Source organism: Carlito syrichta, unplaced genomic scaffold, assembly GCF_000164805.1.
Source record: "Carlito syrichta isolate Samal-C Ts95f unplaced genomic scaffold, Tarsius_syrichta-2.0.1 Scaffold308815, whole genome shotgun sequence".
Classification (NCBI taxonomy): Eukaryota; Metazoa; Chordata; class Mammalia; order Primates; family Tarsiidae; genus Carlito; species Carlito syrichta.
In genome coordinates, this window is record NW_007252911.1 from 182,865 (window position 1) to 205,687 (window position 22,823).

Below are 22,823 nucleotides of genomic sequence, written 5' to 3' on the forward strand. Positions count from 1 at the left end.
TGTTCTCACTCATAAATGGACCCTGAACAATGATCATGATACTATAGCAAAGGGATTGGCAGTAGTGGGAAACTGCCAGGGAAGGGAAGGAGGTGGCACATTTCATCAATAAGGGTACCTGATCTCAAACCAGGTGAAGTGGGGACCAAAGTGAGGCCCAAACTTTACCTGTGCAACGACCATTTGTATACCTAACCCTGAATTGTACCCCACATCTTTAAAATAAAATTTAAAAAAAGAAGTCATGTTTGAGCTAAGATCTGAAGGATTAGTAGCTTTCCACTAAATAAGATAAAGAAAAAAGTTGGAAGTGAGAGGTATTCTAGACAGAAGTTCTGGGTTGGAGAACATGGATAGGGCCACAGTATCATACACAACAGGCCTCAAGTGACAGGGACTGACCAAATAGACAATACTAACCATTTTCTTTAGTCTCTTCTCTTCTCGTTTTCTCTCAAGCTGTGCCTCCTTTTCCTCTGCCTCCCTTTTCTGACACTCCTCCTCTTGAGCCTTTAACTGGGCCTGATTGACATTAAAATGCAGAAAAATCAGAACCCTTAATTTGTATGGGCATACAATCTTTTATGTTCAGGATAGTCAAGTGTCTACCAAGGTGCCTACCCTGTCTCTGGAAGAAGTCTGAACTTTATGATAAAAGTAGAAAGTGCAGCCAACATGTTTCTCCAAAAGAATCCTTTTCTACTTGGGAAGGTAAGACTGAGCATCAATAAGACCGTTAGTTTTTCATCATAAAATGATTATTTTTTAGTTCTTACCCTCACCTGTGAAGAACTAACTAAAGGTTTTCTTTCATTTCACAAAAAAACTCCAGAACTACTGTTGGAACTGTACTTTTTTCTTGGTAGGTGCAAAATTTACTTCTGACAGTCTAAGTCAAAACTTTGAAAGATAAGCGCTTACCCCCCTTTGCAAATTCAATAGGTCGGACATTTGCCCATAACATACTAACCTTGGATATGTGTAAATCTTCTAATCTGCTAGCTCCCATCAACTTTTGTAACAATGCCTTTTGATATGCTAATGATACTGATTTTTTTTCTGCCTTATGCTCCTAAAATTGTCAGAGTTCAGGCCAGTAGGCCAAAAGCCATTTTTAAACTTAACTCTATTGTCTCAAGAAGCTTGTACAAGATTCATTTTTAAAGAAAGACCTAGACAAATCCTTTTTCTTGACTCAGTTTACATTCTGAATTTATTACCAATTTCTCTTCTTCTTGTTTTTTCTTCCTCTCTGCCAAGAGCCGCCTACGTTCAGCTCGTTGAATTGCTCTCTCTTCCATAGCTAGAAAACATTAATAGAGTTCCAATATTTTTTATATTGGAAAAAATATGAGGTACATTGCAAAAGAAATGTCTTCATTTTACAGTAAAATGTAGAGTTGTTGTAAAGATTTTCTTACAGGTTGAGTGTTCATATTCTCAGAAAATAGCCGGGCTCGGTGGCTCAGCCTGTAATCCCGCACCTTTGGGAGGCTGAGGTGAGTGGATTGCCTGAGCCCGTGGGTTCGAGACCCGCCTGGGCAGCGAGACCTCATCTCTACAATAAATAAAAAAATCAGCCAGGTGTGGTAGTGCATGCCTGTAATTCTGGCTACTCGGAAGGCTGAGACGGAAGGATCGCCAGAGCCCAGCAGGTGAGGCTGCGGTGGCCGGGAGCAGCCACTGCACTCCAGTCTGGGTGACCGAGTGAGACTCCAACTCAAAAAAAAAAAAAGTATACATATTCTCAGAAAATATGTATAGATATGCAGAACTTAAATATACACTACAGATTAAAGATCTACTATTCCATCCTCAGCAATGATCGACAATTTATAGGTTAACTATATTTGTTTACATTTTTATCAAAATAATTAGGCACTTAAATAAGACAAAGTGCCTAGATGATACACTTTTAGTATGTGAAAAGAAACTCAGAAACCAGAATTCTAATTTGATTATACCTTTGATGAATGCAGAAAACTTTAATTACATCCAACAAATATTTTGGGAATCGAATCAAATCCCATTAAGTGAGTCTGCTAATTTTTCTTAAGTCACTGTACATATGTCTGTATATACAAGAACAACAACAAACAAACTAAAGTTTGGGGTCACGATGAATATATTTTAATCTAGTTTTAAGGCCTGGATATACAGATGGGCAGGAAATGGAACTGTACCAGGCATTTGGAGAACTGGCATCTGAATGAATTTGACTGTCAGACTCCTGTTCTTGACAGTCTATTAAATATCTATCCAAGAAAAACAAATGTGCAAGATGGTCTGATAATATGACTCTGTAATCAGTTAGGGTTTTCATAGAAAGAGGGGCATGGGTGGAAGGAGTATCAAGCTCTGCTCACCTAAGTCAGCCAATAGTTACTTTCAGTTCCTTGTGCCATGCTAAAGAGAAGATAATTTAAGTCCAACTTTTAAGAACTAATGAACAAAAAACTCACTAGGTTATTTCTTATAGATATCAAATGTCTGCTTTGCTGAAAAATAATGGTGGTGCCTCACATGGTGAGAGCAAAATTGTCTGTAAGAAGGCAGAAATAGATTAGGGGATTAAAGTGAAGCAGAGTCTCTGGTAATATGCCCTTTCTCCATCTCTTCTGGATCAACTCATTAAGCAACTTGGCGAGACTGCATCTCTGCAATAAACCAAAAAAATCAGCCGGGCATGGTAGTGCGTGCCTGTAATTCTGGCTACTCAGAAGGCTGAGGCGAAGGATCGCCGGATCCCAGCAGGTCGAGGCTGCGGTGGTTGGGAGCGGCCACTGCACTCCAGTCTGGGCAACAAAGTGAGACTCCAACTCAGAAAAATGAAAAATAAAAAGCAGACTGGGATTCTAAAACAGCTAACTCCTTGATCACACAATAATTTTAAGAAAATTATCACACCTAACTGGATATTTCCTGATCAGCCTTAGTGGTAGGCAAAGATGGCATAAATTGCTATCTTGGCAGATAATTAATGCAGAGATCACCAAAATCTTCCTTAATAGGAACTGACTGCAGACATAGTGTCTTTCAGATGTCATTACTTATTAGAATAGCAATCATGCCACAGGTAAGAAATCAAATTTACAAACCACAATATAATGTCAAAGAGCCAACCTCCATATGCAAACATACATTCAGTGAGTGACTAGGTATATAGCAAACGATGAGAAGTTTCACTAGATGGGTTCTGAGGAAAGCTTCTATTCTCATAGTATTATTTAAACAGAGGTGTCTATGTGCATCAAAAATATTATCAAATTAAAAAATCTAGTTTGGAGATTTCACATTTTATAATGAGTTATGTCTTTCATCAAGGCATAACTCATTATAAAATGATACAATAACTTGCCTTGGATTGCTGTAAACTGATCTATATATATTTTGAGCTGAAGTCTCACTCCGTCACCCAGGCTGGAGTGCAGTGGCACACTCATGGCCACCCCAGCATTGACCTTCTGCCTTAACCTTCCAAGTAGCTAGAACTACAGTTGCGTGCTACCACGCCTGGATAATTTTTTTTTTTAATTGTAGAGACGAGATCTTGCCAAGTTGCCATGGTTGTTCTCGAACCCGCAGACTCAGGCAATCTACTTGCCTCAGCCTCCCAAAGTGCTGGGATTATAGGCTGAGCCACTGAGCCCGGCCCTGATCAATATTTTAACATCAATAAAGTACAATGATAGGTGATGTTAATCAGTGTTTATTCTTAGCAGCTACTTAGCATTTTCTCATTTGTGCAATTATCCCATTTTCCAAATCTCAAATTACAGAAAAATGATACACCTTTCAGTAATTGTGTGTATGTTGGCTGGGAAGGCCAAAAAGATTGTCAAAGAGGGAGCTCTCTGCACGCCATGTTCCATGTTATCCACCTGAGATTTTGACTAGGTTCTGCCAGGTCTGAAATCCCGAGGTGCCAGGATTCAGTCCCAGCATATTCTGCCCTGGGAGGGAAGATAACCACCACCAAGACCACCACCAAGACAGCCCTGCCTTTCAGTATGGGATGGGGTGCCATCAGCTGCTTTGGGTTCCCTCTGGGTCCAGAAAGAGAACTTCGGGAGTCACTTCTACTGCCTCCAGTCCCAGGGGAAGCAACAGGCGAACTGAGGGAAAAATAAAGGAAAATAATTTAGATGAATAACCAGCTTCCTTCTAAGCTCTTTCACCTGAGGAGCTCAAAGCCTTTTACAAACTTTAATCCTTAGTCTCCGAGATAACTATGAGTCGTTATTGCCCACCCTATAAATTAGTGTAATGAGGGATGGAAAGGTTAAGTGACTGGCTTGAGTCTCCAATGTGAGCCGGATACTCTGACTCCCATCCTAGTGCTCCAAATCCATAGGCATCACCAAGTCTCATCCTGTCATTTACCATACAAAGCATGTCTCAAGTATGTCCAAAAACATCTTAAGTGGCTTTGGGGAAATTTGGACTCTCACTCAAGGTTCAAAAATGTGTGGTTTTATCCCACACAGCTATAAATTTAAACTAGATAATTAGCCAGCCCAGGAGCAGCTCCCTGTGGAACTGATGTTGTCCAGCAACCTGGCTTTTCAGACTAAACACATTCAGAACCCCAGAAATCTAGTTAGAGCAAGTAGGCATTTTTCTCTTTTACTGGCATAGTAGTAGAGCTCCTCAAAGGCCCAAATGCCAACTGTATAATGAATGGGATCCTTATAGGCAGCCACTTGCCTTCACCATCTATTTGTACCTGTCATGTACCAGTCACAGTACATGGGACTTCTTTGCTTTGAGAGTGTGAAATCAAAGAAAAGATCATGGATTTCAGAAGCAAGGCAAAAACATTCAGGAGCCTCTCTGCCCCAAAGTGAAAAACCCTATAAAACAAGTCCAAAGAGTGTTCTGAGGCAATGGACATACTTTAGAGGCATCTGGCGGGTTCCTTTTGGTTCCTTTTCTCTGAGATTTGACAGCAAGCGGCTCTGTGTGTCTGAGACTGCTGCAGTGCGCTCTGCTGCCCACTGAGCCTCTGCCAGCTGCTGGTTTTTCTTCAGTTCAATTATTGTTTTCTGCTGTTCCTGAAGTTTCTTCTTTTGCTTCTCAATCAGTTGTTGCTGGGAGACATGGCGGTTGTGGAAATGACCCATGCAAATAGGTTCTGCTTTCTGGCTGGTGGCTCCAAGCTTCTCATTTCCACCAGGCTGTCGAGAGGGCTCAGCATCTGGGGTCTTGTGCTGCTTCCTGTCAGGTGGATTCAGGGAGACATTCTGAAGGGGACCTTGCAAGTTGCCCTTTGTTGTTCTTCCTAGGGTAGGGCTGGGTATACAACCATTGCTCCCCAAGGGAGGCTCTTCCCACAAAGGGGCCAAGGCAGTCACCTAAGAGAGAAGGAGCATGTTATAGCTCAACTACATAAAGGACTGTGCTGAGGAGATCCAACAGTCATGTAGTCAGGATTGTTTTGTTTAATGAGGCAACTGCCCTGCACCTCTGGTAGAATTGTCCTGTGGTCCAGGCCTGGCTACTTCAGAAGCCACCAGCCTTGGCTATGTGAGCCACTCTTAAAGTGTACACTACTGTTCACCATGAAAACTGGGTGGGAGAATGCTTACAACTGAATTGCCATGGGCCAGGACATTTGCAGTAGAAAAAACATTTTCTTATAAATTCTTAATTTGAGCCGGGCTCGGTGGCTCAGCCTGTAATCCCGTGCCTTTGGGAGGCTGAGGTGAGTGGATTGCCTGAGCCCGCGGGTTCGAGACTCGCCTGGGCAGCGAGACCTCATCTCTACAATAAATCAAAAAATCAGCCGGGCGTGGTAGCGCACCCCTGTAATTCCGGCTACTCAGAAGGCTGAGGCGGAAGGATCGCCGGAGCCCAGCAGGTCGAGGCTGCGGTGGCTGGGAGCAGCTGCTGCACTCCAGTCTGGGCGACCAAGTGAGACTCCAACTCAGAAAAAAAAAAAAATTCTTAATTTGGACAGTTCATTTATGAATTAGGCAAGATTACTCCAGCTATATATAATGGGAATTTTAATATGCCATGAATTGACTCTGAATTTTGCAGAAACTTGAAAATATTGTGGCAAAGGATGTATTTTCTCAAGGATGCTTGAAAACTAAAGAATGCCTTTACAAATCAATAATAGTTCTGTTCTTTCGGTGCCTCTCCTATCACTAATTTACATTAATCATATGCCACAGTGACAGGGTATTTATTTATTTCAGTATCAAGGCCTGGTTTAAAGCCTAGCTACAGTTCCCACTATTCCTGAACTCTCTATTAATGAGAGATATTTGGAAGCCCAGGATAACTGGGCAAATATCTGTATTACATAAGAATAATGCTACCTAGTAATATTTTGCATTAGCATTAGCATACAGCTTAATAGTTTTCAAAGCTTGATCACATAAATCTCATTTAATAGACTCAGGTATCTTACTCAGTTATAAGTTCCATACAGAGGGAAAGGAAACAATACTTTTCATTCAGAAAAACTTACTTTAGCCAAAATAATGTCAAGTTAAAATATCCATTCTAGAATGGTTTGATTTCATGGTCTAAGATCTGACCAGTTTTTATTCTACCATCTGTAGTGGTATAAAGAGAAAAATACTATAATCTATCTAATAACAGAAGCTTCTAGCTCTAACAGAATGTCATCCTCAGGGACTCAAAAATTTTTTCATGATGATATAAATGCTTTCTATAGACTTAGCTGAGGTGAAAGTATGATATATGGAAACTCTGACATGTTAAAGACTTTTTAAAGTAAGCTTTTATTCCTGAAATGTCAGTGGAACACTTATTCATGAGAACACCTGCTTAAGTAATTTAGCATCAAGCAGAGTATATGTTTTAGGCTCTTTTAAACCTTGTGATAATGACACATTATTAACCCAGCAAGATTGTGTAAAAGCCTTGAGTAAGGCAACAGGATTTCTTTTGGATCATGATAACATTTTAAGGTGAAAATAAGAGAATGAAAGAAAAACTTAAGGGTACAGATTGTACTTAATAGAATAAGAGTGAATAGTCTGGCTTAATTAGAGAAAATCACCTATTAGCTAACTGATAATTTTGAAAAATTTCAAGGTACAATATGTGTGTTCTTAGTACATGAGTTCCTATGATTGTAAAACTAATGAGCATCTAAGTAAAGATTTTATATTTTCATTTGTTCATGTTTAACTCTACACTCTAGAAAAAGATTCATTTATTCAGTAACCTACAGAGTTCATTGTAACCCTATATTTTCATGTGCTCTATTTTTTACAATATTATCCTTACTTGATAAAATCTTTTGTTCTTGATTTCAGAGATTTGGAGACTTTTTTCTTGAGTCTAAATATATATTGTAATTTTTCTGTTTTGCACAGGAAAAAAATACTTTCTGCTGACTTTTTTTATTTAAGGAAAATAGCAGTGGAAGTCTGCAAGGTGAAGGGTTCCATATAGCTATTTCTTAAGATAGAAGGCTCTCTTGGGTCTCAACAGAGACAAAATTATCTGACATAAACATAGATAAAATGCCTAGGGGAAGGGACCAATATGTTATATAAGTTCCAATAAGCATGCTCACGATACCCCTTTGTTGAGAGAATAAGCTTAAATTAAAAACAGCCTATTTGCTAGCAGTAATCAGGGTAAAAAGCAAGACTGAGGACCCTCCAGTGCACAGTTTAATTTTACATGTCTGAGTTAAGTACTTAACAGCATTTCATAAAGGGTGGTGGAGGACGTAGATCTTTCCCAAAAGGCTTTCTAAACATGACAAGTACAACGAGGAAAGAAAAAACTGACAAGACTGACTTTATAAAAGCTTAACAACTGTGTATGGTACCAAACACCATAACTAAAGCAAAGAGATACATGACAAAATAGAAAAAAATGTCTGCAACATATATAATAATAAAAGCATCAATAGTCTTAAAAATATAAAGAACTCCTATAAATAAGAAAAAGATATGTAATCAAATAGGAAAATGTACAAAGGGCATGAAGAGACAAGTCAGTATGTATCTGTATCTATCTTTCTGCATTCATATATAGAGATTATCTATCTATCTATCTATCCATCCATCTATCTATCTATAGTCACGTAATGGCAGGGATGTACTTTGAGAAATGCATGGTTAGGTGATATTGTTAGAACATCATAGTGTACTTATACAAACCTAAATGGAACAGCCAACTATGCACCTAGGTTATGTGGAATAGCCTATTGCTCCTAGGTTACACACTTGGACAGCATGTTACTGTGCTGAGTACTTTAGGCAACTACAACCAAATGGTAAGTATTTGTGTATCTAAACATAGAAAATATACAGTAAAAATACAATATAAAAGACTAAAAATGGCACACCAGTATGGGACCCTTAGCATGAATGGAACTTGCAAGACTGGAAGACAGGACCCTTAGCATGAATGGAGCTTTCAAGACTGACTGAGTCAGTGAGTGAACAATGAGTGAATGAGAAGACCTGGGACATTACTGTATACTACTATAGACTTTATAAACACTGTACACTTAGGCTATACTAAATTTATAAAAACATATTACTTTTTCTTCAATAATAAATTAACCTTAGCATATTATAACTTTTTTGCTTTATACATTTTTATTTCTTTTTGCTTTTTGATTCTTATAACAACACAGCTTAAAACACAAACACACTGGGCAGCTGTACAAACATATTTTCTTTATACACTTAGTCTTTAAGTTTTTTTTCTATTTTTACTATTTCTTTAATAATTTTTAAACTTTTTTTGTTAAAAACTGAGACACAAACATACACGTTAGCCTAGGCCTACACAGGGTCAAGATCATCAAGAAATCACTTAGGGGTAGGCTTGGTGGCTTAGCCTGTAATCCCAGCACTTTGGGAGGCTGGGGCGAGTGGCTTGCCCTAGCCCATGGGTTTGAGACAAGCCTGGGCAACTTGGCAAGACCTTGTATCTACAATAAATTAAAAATTAGCCGGGCATGGTAGTGTGTGCCTGTAGTTCCAGCTGCTTGGAAGACTGAGGCAGAAGGATCGCTGGAGCCCAGCAGGTCGAGGCTGCGGTGGCCAGGAGCATGCCACTGCACTCCAGCCAGGGCGAAGGAGTGAGACTCCAACTCAAAAAAAAAAAAAAAGTCACTTAGGCAACAGGAATTTTTCCATTATTATCATATGGGACTACAATCATATATGTGGTCAGTCATTGACCAAAACATTGTTATATGGTACATGACTGCATATCCAAAATAAAAATGATTAACCTCACTAGCAATGAAAAAAAATCCGTATGTTGAAGCAATAATAGAACATGCATTCTATTTTTAGTTATTGTCCTAAGTAAATCATGGATGTGTGCAAAGATTTCACCACTAGGATATTCACGGATACATTGTTTACAATAGTGGCAAACTGGAAAAAAATCTTAAAATCCAGCAGCAGAGGATTTAAACAGATTGCATCTTATGATTCATTATTGAATATCATGTAGCCATTACCAAATGAAGGCACTGAATGGTAGTCCCTAAACAGGGGCATGTATTAGGTTCACCTGTGGAACTTAAAAAAAAGTATGGTGGCTCAAGCCTGTAATACCAGCACTTTGGGAGGCCAAGGCGAGAGGACTGCCTGAGCTCAGGGGTTCAAGATCAGCCTGGACAACTTGGTGAGACCTTGTCTCTACAATAAAACAAAAAATAAGCTGGGCGTGGTAGTGCATGCCTGTAGTTCCAGCTACTTGAAAGGTTGAGGCAGAAGGATCACCTGAGCCCAGTAGGTGGAGGCTACAGTGGCCATGAGCACTGCACTATAGCCTGGGCGACAGAGTGAGACTTAACTCAAAAAAAAAAGTATAGGTGCTCCACACCCAGAAATTCTGTTTTAGTAGGTCTGATTTGAGGTATACTCTCAGTTGAGAACTACTGTTGCAAAAGTATATGCAGTGACACAGAAAATTTTCATGTTATATGTGAAAATGCAAAAAATAAAAAGCTTTTTAGAAAAACATGATAATTACATTAGTATTAAGAAGAAAAATACATAGTCTTCCTTTTCCTGAATTATGGCAGACTAGATTTCTTCCATGACCTGACTAAAGAAAATTTTAAAAATAAATAAAATATTAAGAGAGACAAATTTGCATATGCCTGAATAGAAAAAAGACTAGCTAGCTATAGTCCAACATGTTATTAGTGTTTATCTACAGATGACAGAATTATAGACTATTTTTCTTTTTGCTCTGTGATTTTTCTCCTACCAGATTTCTATAATTAGTACATATGGCTTTTCTTATTAGAAAAATAAAAATTTAAAATTCCCTTCTTAGAAGTCACAAGCTCATTTATAAAGGAAATGTCTGAAGAGCAAAAAAAAACAAAGGAGTTCAAGAATTATAGACAGTGCTTTATCTGTCTGATAGGAGAATATTCCACTTCGTTTTAAATTCCCTATGTTATGTCCCTATTAACATCCGACGACACCAAAGTTTATATGTGCTTATAAAATGAAGATTTGGTTCAAGGAAATAATCACTGTCCAGAGGTAACCTTTGTGTACTGTAGCAGCTCTAATCTTTGGATAGCCTAGACAAGGCAATCTGACATTGGCTGACATATTACCTATAAAAGTTCAAGGCTCAAATGCAAGCATTTACTAAGAAGGAAGACCAAACAAAGGAAACACAGCATACATTTCCATTCCTTACCGGTGGCCCCATCACAACTGTTGTCTCGTCAAGTGAACTGATGCCTGATGACCCATTTGTACTGAGTTTCCCTAGTGATGCTGCTTTCAGCAGCGCATCCATTTTTCTCTTGGTTTCCTCCTTTGTCCAAGCCAGCTCTCTCTTCAGGAGCTCTGTACCATGCCAATGCTGCCATTCTGTAAAGCAGTGTCGCAGAACTTGTTTCCGGTTATACTCAGTGGCCAGTTGTTGTTTTCTAAACAGCAAAGCACTTCCATTAAAATAAAGAAGCCATTTACAGTTTGTTAATTGATAATATAAATAAAACACAAGTCCAAAGAAGTCCCAGAAGTGCTCCATCGTAGCTTCAGCTTCACCTTTTATGTTATGCTAAATGGTATCATTATAGATTCCCTACTGCAAAGGATCTCCTCGACAAGGTGTAGGCACCTCAACTCATTACCTTCAAGAAGAAAGAATTACCATTCTGTCTCTCATGTAACAAAGGCATATTAAGGTTTTTTGATTACCATAAAATAGTTTCTGACAGCTTTTGGTGAGGAAGAAACAAAAAGAATAGGTACATAATTAACTTTTTTTAAAAGCATCATCACAGCACCATAAGTAACAACCTTTAAAAGATGAATGCATGAAGGAGAGGTTCAGTCATGTGTGGAAATCTAAGACAAGAGGTTTTCAAGAAAGAAAAAGAAAAAAAAAGGATGCCACTTAACAAGTAAATTGTCAATAAGTATAGGACTGATAAAAGTCGAAGTAAAACTATGAGGGTGGATCTTGTGAAAGAAGAACTGATCAGGCAAAGGACTGCTAAAGAGAAGGACTCATTCACCAAACGTTTGAACTAAATGTGTGACTGCATGGAGAAGATACTTGCTAAACATCAGATGTGTGAAAGGCAAAGACAAACACTTGCTCCCATGGAACTCAATTATCTTCTAGATCTTTCTAAGGAAGAGCTCCCTTTGGTTCCCGGAAACTTTATAAATGTTTATAAACTTTATAAACATGCCTGAGTGGTCAGGAAGTGGTGTCATTGCCAGCCACATTCCCTTTCCAATGGGAATCTCCACTAGGAGACACTTTGGTGGCAACCAGTCGAGAATTCCAGTATGGAGGTCTCAGAAATCTATCTGTATGTGGATGGTTATTATGTTGAAGAAGTGAGCTGTGAGCTTAGAACTACTTAGACATCAAGGATCAGTTTTGAGGTTCAAAGTATAATTCTGTTTAGACACACACACACACACACACACACACACACACACACACACACACACATTTTTGAGTTGGAGTCTTACTCCGTCGCCCAGACTGGAGTGCAGTGGCACACTCACAGTCACCCCGGCATTGACTTGCTGGGATCCAACGATCCTTCTGCCTCAGCCTTCCAAGTAGCCAGAATTACAGGCACGTGCTACCACGTCCGGCTATTTTTTATTTTATTGTAGAGACGAGGTCTTGTCAAATTGTCCGGGCTGTTCTCAAACCCACGGGCTCAGGCAACCCACTTGCCTTTGGTCTCCCAAAGTGCTGGGATTACAGGCTGAGCCACCGAGCCCTGCAAACATATTTTTTTATCTTGTAAAGATGACTCATATAACTTCTCCATAACCCTGTTTGCATATCCATTTCTCCTAAACATATATAATGCCTAATTCTCCTTACGTACTCTTTGGGGTCATATCAAGAAAAACCTAAAATTCTCAAGTCAGTGAGTCAGGAGATCATTTCCACAGTTCTTAAATGCCACCTACAGTACTTACTGCCACCTATAGCAAGGAAAAATGTTACATTGTGACTCAATATACAGGTTTAAATGTGTGTGAAACAAAAATATATATAACTGAAACATTCTATTCTAATCTATTCTATATCTCTTTTAAAAAAAGCAACTCTGCCAACAGTATATTTCATTATATTTAATTGCTTCCTTCTAATGCATTGATAAATACTCAGTAAATACTTGGTGATTGCTTATTTGTGGTTTTTGTTATAAAAGTATAACACTAGATTTTCTCCATGGCCTGACTAAGGAAAATTTTAAAAGTAAATAAAATATTTAAAAGAGACAAATAGGTAGTAACAAATATTTATTTGTAATATGTAATATTTTACTTTTATAGACATAAACTAAATAATATGAGACTTTATAACCTTGAAATACAAATTTTAGAAGAAATAAGAATAACAAATAGCAACGTAGGTAAGAACACAGCTCCAAAAATATCAGTGTATAAATAATGAAATGAGTAAAAAATCATACATTTTCACAGGATAGAAGATGTCTGCTGCTCTGTCTGATTAACGTGAAATTCTATTTACATCAGTCTGCTCAGGAAGAGGAGTGTGAAATTTACCTTATATATTAATTTATGTTTTTTACAGCACAAACAGCCAAAAGCAGCACTGGGTTTTGACAGTCAGGGAGATTATTTGAATACAATGAGAAAGCAAAGAGAAGAATATTTCTGTAATTATAACAAAACAAAAAAATAAGAAAATGAGTAAAAAATGCATGTTTACTGTAGTGCTTACAGTGTACTCTACAATGGTAAAGTGGGGGATTCGATAAGATATCTGTATTTGTGGGCTGAGGCAGAAGGGCAGAAGCACAGAAGCTTGGAATCCAGAGACAAGGCTGGTTCCTCTCTTGCTTCCTCACATTCGCTTCTGCAGAGTGACAACACTACATATAAGCCAATTGCTACACTTTTATTTAAAAACATAAAAGAGCCGGGTTTGGTGGCTCAGCCTGTAATCCCGCGCCTTTGGGAGGCTGAGGTGAGTGGATTGCCTGAGCCTGTGGGTTCGAGACCCGCCTGGGCAACTTGGCGAGACCTCATCTCTACAATAAATAAAAAAAATCAGCCGGGCGTGGTAGCACACGCCTGTAATTCCGGCTACTTGGAAGGCTGAGGTGGAAGGATCGCCGGAGCCCAGCAGGTCGAGGCTGCGGTGGCCGGGAGCGGCCACTGCACTCCAGTCTGAGCGACAGAGTGAGACGCCAACTCAAACAAACAAACAAACAAAAAAACAAAAGACACTTAAAAACATAAAATTTTGAAACTGAAAAATGACTTAAATTTCTTAAAACTTTATTCAGATGCAATTTAAATTAGGTATGCTTACCTAAAGAAGTGGTTTCAGACATAGATACCTGATAATCATAAAGTGAAAGGCAGAGTTCCCTTATCAAGAACAGACTGTCCCCATATGCTAGCAAGCTGAAATAAGGAAATTTCTAGTAAGAGTATATAAACTGATTATCACAATTATATAACTGCATGCAGAGAAAAGCTGCCTCTGTTTATCTAAGAATACAAAATACAAAAAGTTTAAATAGGAATTTAAGTATGAACTTTGCTGTCAAGGATCAACACCTCAACCTGACAGTGATTGGTGCATGCTAACTAGATATGGGATACTGGGCAAGCAACTGAAAGTTTCTAAGCTGCAGATTCATCCTCAAAAATGATGTCAATAAGTCCCACTATACTGCCTCTCCTACAAGTTGTTTTTTTTTTTTTTTTGAGAATTGAGTTAAATAGGAAGGAAAAAAAAACCTTGAAGATATGGAACAAAATCTACATGTAAGATAATAATACTATATTAGGACAAGACTACTAGGTATCTAAAAAGTACTTGAATTTTTAAAGGCGAATGAGAAATGATAAATAAGCACACACTAGTGATCTGACTGAGTGCTGAAATCTGATACAGATCATTAAAAAGCAGTGACATGAACAGTTACATTTGGGATGAGCAGGTCTAGCAGGAATAGGAATGAAAATAAGCTTGTGCATTCAGTAGTACCAGGTAGCTTCAGGGAAAAAGTGGAAGATAAGATGATTCTGTTTAAAAAAGTTTTAAAGTGAGCCAGGCAATGCAAGTCTGGTCTTCTTGCCTGACAAAAATGTCAGGAGCATTACTAGCTACAGGTACCATGGGGCTACTGGCTGCTCCCCTGCATACCCAGGTGAGCACAGAGGGAAGGATAATTGAACATGATTGGCAGATGCACTCCATAAATGATTGCCCCAAAGAACACTGAAATTAGGAGTACTGGAAATGGGAATATCTGACAGTCTATTTTCAATTCAGCCTCACTCCCCCTCCGTAACCCTGGGTGAGCCTGGTAGGTTCACCCTGACCTGTTCCTACACAAGCCTGACTCTCTACTAGTTTATCAGGTTTCCCCTACACTGAAAAATGCCCTCTTCTACTTGACCACAGGCTGCCTCTCTCATGGGGCCCATGAATTCCTATTTTTAAAAAGCTTCCCAAAGGATTATAATGAATGATAGCCAAGTCTACATCACTCCTAAGTATTTATCTTATGGTGTCTTTTGTTGCAATTATTTTTAGTATTTGGATAAAATTTTTTAACTTCTCCACTTAGACTGAAAACTCCTAGAAGGTAACAATGTTTACTACTTTTTTTCTCATGCTACACCCAGTACCTAGGAGAGGGTCTAGTATATAGTAAGTATCAGGTAAGCTAGTTGACTGAGTAAATTTATTCCATCAGACAGAATAAATGAGTGAACAAATGAATGACATGGTTTGAGGAATACCAACTATTCCTTTTTCAGTAAGCCATCATCCTGCCATCATCCCAAATCCTGCCAACTATTCCTTTTTCAGTAAGCCATCATCCCAATTCAGGGCCAGTTTTTTCACTGGTCTGCTACAATACCCTCAAATTCCTGTCACTTCCATTTTGGGCACTGTGTCCAGACAATGCCTGTTAAAGTAGAAATAAATTTCCTAGGAGGGACAACATATCAATTGAGGATTACTATAACAAAGAATGAGGAGCTTGAGAGACAAAGGGAAGAAATAAAAGCATGTTCCAGGAAAGGCCCAGAGCACTGGTACAAGAAAGGGTAGGATTAAAGACCCTATGGAGGTAATTCAGGGAGCTTCCCAGGAAAGAACTGAGACATCTGGGAAGCAGGGCTCAGGAAGGGGTGACAGAAGACCTTGAAAACAAACCCTGCTTTTTTCTAGTGTTGTCTGGGGCTGGCTATATATTGTCAGGGAGGACGGGGAGAGGGGGAATGGAGGATCTGGAACCAATTCTTAAAAGTGAACATGCTGACGACATTCAATACCACCATGTCAAAGGGTCTAACTTAATGTGTCTACAATTTTGTGCATTACCCAAGTAAGTGAATTCTCAGGGTTTGGAAGTAATTGTAAATGTTGAAATTATATCACCACATTGACATAATTTGAAATTTTATAAAACCACTACTATAACTACTTTTAAAAGAAAAGAGATGAAAAAAAGAGTGACCACAATTCCTATTAGATGCATTTTTAGAAGAAATAAGCGGACGAACTCTTGGAGTGGAGGTGAGACTCTGAGCACAGGCTCAATTTAAAAAGATGATTGCTAAATTATGAATAAGAAGAGAGAGATTTGTGGTTGCTCCAGAGAGGAAGTGGGAAGGATAGAAAGAAAAAAGGGGAAGGAAAAAACCCCAGAAATGCTGGCCAGTCCCCCTGCATGGAAAACAGTCCAGTGAGGGGAAACCCCGGTGGCAAAAACAAATGTGGGTGCAAGAGCAAGAGGGTGAGGACACAGCTGACATCTGAGTGACAAACGTAACAAATGGCTTCAACAGTCAGGTGAATCCACAGAATCACCTGTGTTTTATCAATCTGGTAAGAGTTAAGTTTCTACAATGAGTAACCCATTATAATAAATGCTCTCTCCTATCCTATGAGCTCACTGTTTAGAAAGGATGCTTGAAAACTCTATCAAGTTCAAGTTGCAAGAGAGGAAGCAACTGAGTTCTTCATTTACTTACTGACTTGATTATTATTCAACAAGTATGTATTTGGTGTCCATTGAGGCTACTATTAGCTTTGTGACCTTGAGTCATTTATTTTCTCTGAGCCTTACTTTTATCATGTAAAATGAGGGGCTGAATCAGATGATCCTTGAGAGGTCTTCTTATGCTAGGGTTTTTTTGTTTGTTTGTTTGTTTTGGCTCTAACACTTTATAGTAAAAAATTATTATAAGTTAAATATTTTCTAACTCTGGCAGTTTTTAAAAGTTTAGTACCCGTTCTGGACATTTAAAAATAGACACCTGAAAATAATTCACAGATACAAGACAAAAAGTTCTGAAATCTTTTTTTAAAAAAATTGGCACATCATGCTATTATGAAATCTCTATTTAGTGCTTTTATATTTAAACAGCTTAATTGGAATGGAATCTTAAATTCTCCAGAATTTTCTTACACAAGTTTCTTCTAGCATGTAAATCTCATAGGCCACTTTTAACTTCAACATCTCAGGTTCCACTAACTTTATGCCCTCACTCACATTGCTTCCACTTTACAGAAACTCCCTTTCCCTTCTTTGTTCAGCAAATCCTGCCAACGATTCCTTTTTCAGTAAGCCATCATCCCAATTCTTAATATCAATCACTAGGTCCTGAGACTTTGGAAACAAACTATGGGAGAGTTTTCTAGATTGGCCTCTTTTCTCCCCCCTCACTGCAGGAAAGGAGGAAATTGACCAGGTCACCCTCCTGCTTAAAAACCTCTGGCATTCAGGCCTTTCAGAAGTTGATGAACTTGACAACCACATGCTTGATAGTCTCCAGCCAATCCAGATGACTACACTTCATGCCATCATTCCAGTCTCCCCATCTCTACCTAAATAGGAACATCCTATTTACCATGCAGGGCCCAGATCAAGATGCATCTTCTTGATGAAGGCTTTCCTGGCATTCTTTGAGAGACTCCTTGGCCACAGCTACACATCCCTCTGCCATGTTCTCAGCAGCAGATGGGGATGTATTACTCAGTTTACAATACTACTCAACACCTGTACTGCCTCTAGATCTTGTTTCCCCCATAGAACTGTGAGTTTTGAGGACAGTGGGCCATGGAGCAGTCTCTGGGCCTGATGCTGTCACAGGATTGCACAGCTCCAGGAGGTGTCATGCCCTTCTATGTAACAATACTTCCATCTACCATTCACTCAATTTTTAAAAAATCCTCAGTGAATGACAGAATTACTGGTAGAGAAGTGATTATGCATAAGAACAAGAACTTCCCCTTTGCCCCAAATAAACAAATGATTTCTTCTACATCTATCATTTCAACTCAAGAATGAAAAGTTGAATTTGGAAATTAGAAGAAGAAAATTATTTAATTTTAAGATGATAGACTAAAGAAAGCCTCACTTGAAGACAGAATTCTGTGTCATTCATAGGTGTAAGATGAAACTGATACAAAGTTATGAAAACCCTGTAAATAAGGTGTGGAACAAAAGACAGCAGAGTAGGAGGAATCACTCTTGGCAGGTCCACCCTCGCAGATGGATGTTCCTGTGTCACTAATTAACATTCTATGTACAGATAGTGATTTCTATCAATGAGAACTATTGGTATATACTCATAAACCAAATCCCCTCTTCTGAATGTTTGATGGTCCAAGGTGTAATGTTTCTACACCAGAAGACAAAGGAAAATTCTAATACTTGCTTCCTTTAAGGAAAGAAAATCATGCATATTAGTATAGTTTATTTTGTTTTTGGAGACAGGGTCTCACTGTGTTGCTCAGGCTGGCTTGAACTGCTAGGCTCAAGCAATTCTCCCACCTCAGCCTCCTGAGTAGCTAGGATTACAGGTGTGAACCACAGAACCTGGCTAGAACATTTTAATCAAATTATTTTATTTGCTCATAATTTTCAGTTAAAATTTTCTAATTTGAAATGTAACATGGAAAAACTGTGACTACCATACTTTTTAAGTGGATAAGATAATCCCAGTTAGCATTTTAAAAGTTTATTTCTGGATTCTTCAGAAGGAAAATAACATACCAGAAGGATTTTCACAGTATAAATAATGGTACCTGTTTTCTTCTCTAAGATCATTTTCCAAAGCCTGAGTCTCCCGCACCAACTTCTGGGATCTTGTGTAATCTCTCCAGACCCTCAGGACCTTCAGTTGAATCTTCCAGTCAGACAGGGTCCCAGCTTTCCCCAGCTTAATCCTATGATCAAGAATCAGCTTGTGCCAGGCAGAGAAATACCGCTTTTGACACTGCAGTGGAAACATTTGGAAAATCACAGCCCATCAGCACTAGTTTTATAATATCTAATATCGAGAGCCTCTCCTCAGATTTCTCCCTTACACTTTTTAAAACAAATCTAGGAATTGTTGTCTTAATGGAAGGGAACAGAAAAAACACAATTACTTTATAATAATTCAAGTCATGCGATTGAGGCATTCTCAGCCTCACGACTTAAAATACTTAATTGCCATCATAAAGCACCAGTCTATGGGGAGTTGGAATAACAAGTCGCATCTAAGATATGAACTAAGGGGCTTGTTTGAGAAGCTTGAAAGCCTGCTTCCAACGTGACCTCCCTTGCCAGGCTGTCTTGGAGACTAAAACACCAACCACTTAATTCATTCCTGTTACTGACACCACTGATGTCCTATACAAGCAAACATGGAATATCCCATGAAGATGGAATGGGGTCTCTGGTCCCTGAGAATAAGAGAGCTAAAAACAACTTCAGCTGGGCTATCACTGACAGTATAAGGGACTTAGTGAGCCTAGAGAGACTAGATGTTCAGGATGCCTGTAACCTCCCACAATATGCATCATCTGACAGCAAATTAGCCAAGGTCTACCAACCCTAAGGATATCTCCAGAGTAGTACTTTACTCATGGATCCTAGACTAAGAAAATCACTGAGACCTAGTCCTTGCCTCCTTCTATCCTGTCAGCAAACTTAATACGTTCCTTCTGGATCAATTTACTTTCAGTTCTCAGCCCTAACACCAACTATGCTAATTCACACTTTCCTACCTATGTTCAAACTGATTTCTCTCTCCTTTTCTGCTCACTCTCTCTCCCTGACTGCTTCAGGAGTCAGGGCTCTCAAGAACCCCTCCTATTACCAACTCCTCTCCCTAAATGTAAGTGCCCTCCACTGTGTTCCCAGAGCAATCTATGCTTTATTCAGTTAAAACACCTGTCACACTATATCATAATCACTGGTGTGCTGATTTCCAGTAGACTGTGGGCCTCCTGAGAGAAGGGAATAGCTTCCATAAATGGGAATGGCAAATCTGAGAGTGGTATTCAGTATGAAGAACATAAAAACAGAAAGTAACCTCTACAAAGTGACTTCATAGGAAGTATGGGGAATATTGATGACCAGTCCCAAGGACTTGGCAGCTTTATTGGGGCCAGATTTAGTGCTATTCACTTCTTCCTTCTTTGTAAAAATACTTAACTTACACTGTTTCAACGTTTACTAAGTACTCACCTCTGTGTTTGAATTTGGGAATGCTGAACAAAAGTGTTTAAGATATCTCTACTTTTGAGAGCTTATAGGAGAGAGGATATATAAATAAAAGACCAATAGCATAAAGAAGCATATGCTAGAAATCTTAGAAACAGCCCATTTGACGAGAAATGTTTTCTACACAGGGTATGTTATATTCCCGTTTAGACAAACTATACATATTATTTATGGTAATTTCTCATTAGGAGAAACCATGGCACACTTTAAAAAGCCCTTTCCATATGTCCAATGAGGACACATTCTCTAGACCTTTACTTAGATACCTTGGACGGAAGGATGAAAGGAAAGAAGGGTAGGAAGGAGGGAGGAAGGGAGGAAGGAAAGGAGACTTGAATACTGGATATGCCTTTAGTCATAACCAGAAGACACATGCCTGCCTGGTTGAAGGGGCATGGCTTTTGCATTATTTGTTTTTGTTCCACAAAATACAGCATGAAAAAAAAAATGGCACTAACTCGCATGTCATAGTCAAAAGAGTATATCCAGTGTCTATTTGCCACATTCATTTAAGAGATTCCTCTTGAATGACTTGGTGAACTATTCTATGCATAGCTATCTCTAATTTTAACTCCTGGATTATTTATAATGGTGAAATAGTACAAACATAATCCCCTTGACAGTAATAACACTATTAATAGTGTTGTCAGATTTCTATGTTCCTCTTCTTTGTAAAGTTTAAAACACCTTATATGTACCATTTTGTTAATTTTTAGGCCATTATTATAAAATAGAGATTGTATATGTTACTGTGGCTTACCTCACTAAGCTAAAACTTCAAGTAGAGAAAGGCTTAATGAGTCAATTCACAAACTAAAGAGTTAGTGGTATTGCTAAAACTAAAACAAACATTTCAGCATCCTGATGACTCTCTTTTATTAGGCAAAAAGACTCCTATAAAAAAGAAGGGCAAATCCTTTGCTTTTTTTTTTTTTTTTTGGTAATGAAATAAAACTATACATAATGTACCATGGGAAAAAAGCATTGGTTAGAAACATTTGAATTAGGAGGAGAAATTTTGAGTTTTTAATTCAGGGGTGACTGGGATTGGCAGTTGAAGGAAACTGCCAGGGGAGGGAGGGGCACACCTCATCAACAAGGGTACCTGTATAATGAACATTTGTATACCTAACCCTGAATTGTACCTCACATCTTTAAAATAAAAAATATAAATAAATAAATTCTCTAATCAATATATTTATTTAAAAATACTTAGGTTGTGACCCTGAGAGCAAAATGATTGGTGTTAAAGGTCTATAGTTTAGTTTCACTACACAAGTTAACAACAGCAAGTGACAGACTCGCACAGCAACTGCTTCCTTAAAATTGACTTGCTATTGGTTTTTTATTCCTGCCTGCTCAAAAAAGCAGTCCCATTAAATTTAAATAAAAAAATAAAGTATGAATCAAGAATAGCAGCTTAGTTATTATTGATTCATAGCAATCATTATTCAAGTAAGCAGGAGTCTCATAAGTGTGCTTGGAAGAAAATATTTGGGTAAGGAATATACTCTGTCTCATCTTCTCTGGAAGATAATGGTAGCTCTCTGTTAAGGGATGAAAAGTGGCATCCTTCCACAGACATGAACTATTTATTCTTTCTATTCCTCCCTCCCCCCAGCTTACTCCCGGCTGCTTCCAGTCTGCTTCTCTTCTTTAGTTCTACTCTGGAACTATAATAATACTTTATCCCTTTGCTCTCTAAAACAAAAAGTCATATTTAAAACCACAAGTGAGTTAGAAGAAGAATACATTCTGTTGAAGCCAGGAGAACTTAAAATTTTAACTAGTTAGGTAAACAGTCAGACTTGCTTCCATTTCTTTCCCAGTTCATTTATTTGTATACCATGTATTTATTTCTAATAAATTTTCTAATTGTCATGCATTCTTTTCTAACTTCTACTATCTCTTTATCACAGTATGTGGTTATAATTAAGGTTTATTATAGGTAAAGAAAATAAGAAAATCATGATGGGGAAAACTTTTCCTAAGCACATAGCTATAAGGGGGCACCTAAAAATAAACAATTTTTTTTTGGAGGGTGGGCCCCATAGTACAGGTTTCCCCTGCTAGTAACCGATTGACAACAGCGTACCAACTAGTATTGTTGTGAGAGGCTGTGTTTGGCTTCAGTAAAATTTTGGAGATTCTTTCAATACATTTGCCCATTTCAAATTATTTGATTTACGAGCGCATCTGCCCACCCTGCACTGAGTGTTCAACAGTTTTTGTCCCAAACAGCATGACTCCTGTACCCCACCCTCCCTATTCACCTGATCTCGCCCTGAGTGACATTTTCTGTTTGTTTCCCCAATGAAAAAAAATCCTCAAAGGGAAACATTTTGCCAAAGCAGAAGAGGTGAAACAAAAAACTGCAGAAGCACTAAAAGGCATCAAAATTGATGAGTTCAAAAAGAGTTTTGAGCAATGGAAAAAGCATCTCTATAGGTGTAATGCATCAGAGAGTACTTTGAAGGTCACTAAAGTTTAAACATGTAAGAATAAATACACAATTTTTTAATAAATTCCGGTTGGGGGGGTTCTCTTATATAATAATTTCTAAAATAAAATACTACAAGGTAAGATTTGGGTAGTTTTACAGTGAAATGGTTTCCTTGCCACAAAATCTTCCACAAGATATTCATTGGTTGTTAGGATTCCACTGAAGAAAAGAAATGACAGCGCTCCCTGCTAAATTTATTACCTGCACTGGAGTTGCCCTCGTTCTGTTGGCAAGAAAAGCTCTTCCCTGAAGTGTAATCACACTGCTGTCACTGGGAATGATTGACGTTAGGTGGAACAG

At 38.5% G+C, this 22,823-nt stretch overlaps 2 protein-coding genes across 2 annotated transcripts in view; one reads left to right on the plus strand and one right to left on the minus strand.

Moving 5' to 3' along the window:
- CCDC191 (coiled-coil domain containing 191) overlaps positions 1-22,823 on the minus strand; it is a 98,649-nt gene that overhangs the window by 43,580 nt on the left and 32,246 nt on the right. The window contains exons 8-13 of the mRNA XM_008065864.2: positions 18,556-18,746; positions 10,666-10,915; positions 4,897-5,354; positions 4,003-4,115; positions 1,221-1,303; positions 421-522 (exon numbers count right to left, since the gene is read on the minus strand). Of these exons, the coding sequence (XP_008064055.1) occupies positions 421-522; positions 1,221-1,303; positions 4,003-4,115; positions 4,897-5,354; positions 10,666-10,915; positions 18,556-18,746 (1,197 nt within the window). The remainder of the gene's footprint in view (positions 1-420; positions 523-1,220; positions 1,304-4,002; positions 4,116-4,896; positions 5,355-10,665; positions 10,916-18,555; positions 18,747-22,823) is intronic.
- The window catches only part of QTRT2 (queuine tRNA-ribosyltransferase accessory subunit 2), an 84,039-nt gene continuing 66,440 nt past the window's right edge, over positions 5,225-22,823 (plus strand). The window contains exons 1-2 of the mRNA XM_008065858.2: positions 5,225-5,417; positions 14,863-14,870. The gene's annotated coding sequence lies outside the window, so the exon portion shown is untranslated. The remainder of the gene's footprint in view (positions 5,418-14,862; positions 14,871-22,823) is intronic.